Below are 1,012 nucleotides of genomic sequence, written 5' to 3'. Positions count from 1 at the left end.
GGCCTCCCCCGGTAGGCCCCGTAACGCCCCCGCTGCTGGTGAGAGCCCACCCGACGTGCTGCCTCCAGCTCTGGGGGCCCCAGCATCAGAAGGACATGGACCTGTTGGAGCGGGCCCAGAGGAGGCCATGAAGATGCTCAGAGGGATGGAGCACCTCTGCTGTGAGGGCAGGCCGAGAGAGCTGGGATTCTTGAGCCCGGAGAAGAGAAGGCTCCATGAAACCTTATAACCCCTTCCAGTACCTAAAGGGGCTCCAGGAGAGATGGGGAGCAGAGGAACAGAGCATGTATTGATAGTATGAGGGCTAGTGGCTTCAAACATGAAGACGGTAGATTGAGAAAGAAACCTTTCCCTCTGCTATTGGTGAGACACTGGCACAGTTTGCCCAGAGGAGCTGTGGCTGCCCCATCCCTGGAGGTGTTCAAGGCCAGACTGGATGGGGCTTTGCGAGGCCGGAGACGAAGCCGCCGGGCTGCCCGCCCCGCCATAGCAGCAACAGTAACAGCAGGGCCGCCAGGAAGGCGGCGGCCAGCAGGGCGTAGGGGAGGTGCCGGGGGTTTAGCGGCCCCGGGGAGGGGCAAGGCCGCTGGTCACGCTGTGGCCTCGTGGTGCTGCCCCTTCCCGTTCTCCTTCCCCTTCCTCTGCCCGCCCTGGGGAGCGGGGAGTGCGGGAGCGGTGGCCGCTGAGGCGGGGGACTGTGTTTATGCCGTTACCGAGTGCATCGCTGGCTCCATGGCCGCTTTCCCTCCCGGTTTCGCGGCCGCAGGGGAGGTGCCGGGGGTTTAGCGGCCCCGGGGAGGGGCAAGGCCGCTGGTCACGCTGTGGCCTCCCCCGGTAGTCCCCGGAACGCCCCCGCTGCTGGGGAGAGCCCACCCGACGTGCTGCCTCCAGCTCTGGGGGCCCCAGCATCAGAAGGACATGGACCTGTTGGAGCGGGCCCAGAGGAGGCCATGAAGATGCTCAGAGGGATGGAGCACCTCTGCTGTGAGGGCAGGCCGAGAGAGCTGGGATT

The 1,012-nt window shown here is 65.5% G+C and overlaps 1 protein-coding gene across 1 annotated transcript in view; it reads right to left on the bottom strand.

Moving 5' to 3' along the window:
• Positions 1 to 734, bottom strand: part of LOC106889977 (polyprenol reductase-like) — a 7,819-nt gene extending 7,085 nt beyond the window's left edge. The window contains exons 1-2 of the mRNA XM_014945501.1: positions 714 to 734; positions 501 to 595 (exon numbers count right to left, since the gene is read on the bottom strand). Coding sequence (XP_014800987.1) covers positions 501 to 595; positions 714 to 734 — 116 coding nt within the window. The remainder of the gene's footprint in view (positions 1 to 500; positions 596 to 713) is intronic.
• Positions 735 to 1,012: the final 278 nt, after the last annotated feature.

The sequence above is a fragment of the Calidris pugnax genome, unplaced genomic scaffold, assembly GCF_001431845.1.
Source record: "Calidris pugnax isolate Ruff unplaced genomic scaffold, ASM143184v1 scaffold58, whole genome shotgun sequence".
Lineage (NCBI taxonomy): Eukaryota > Metazoa > Chordata > Aves > Charadriiformes > Scolopacidae > Calidris > Calidris pugnax.
The sequence above is the reverse complement of the archived record's forward strand: the minus strand, read 5'-3'. Positions and strand labels throughout refer to the sequence as shown.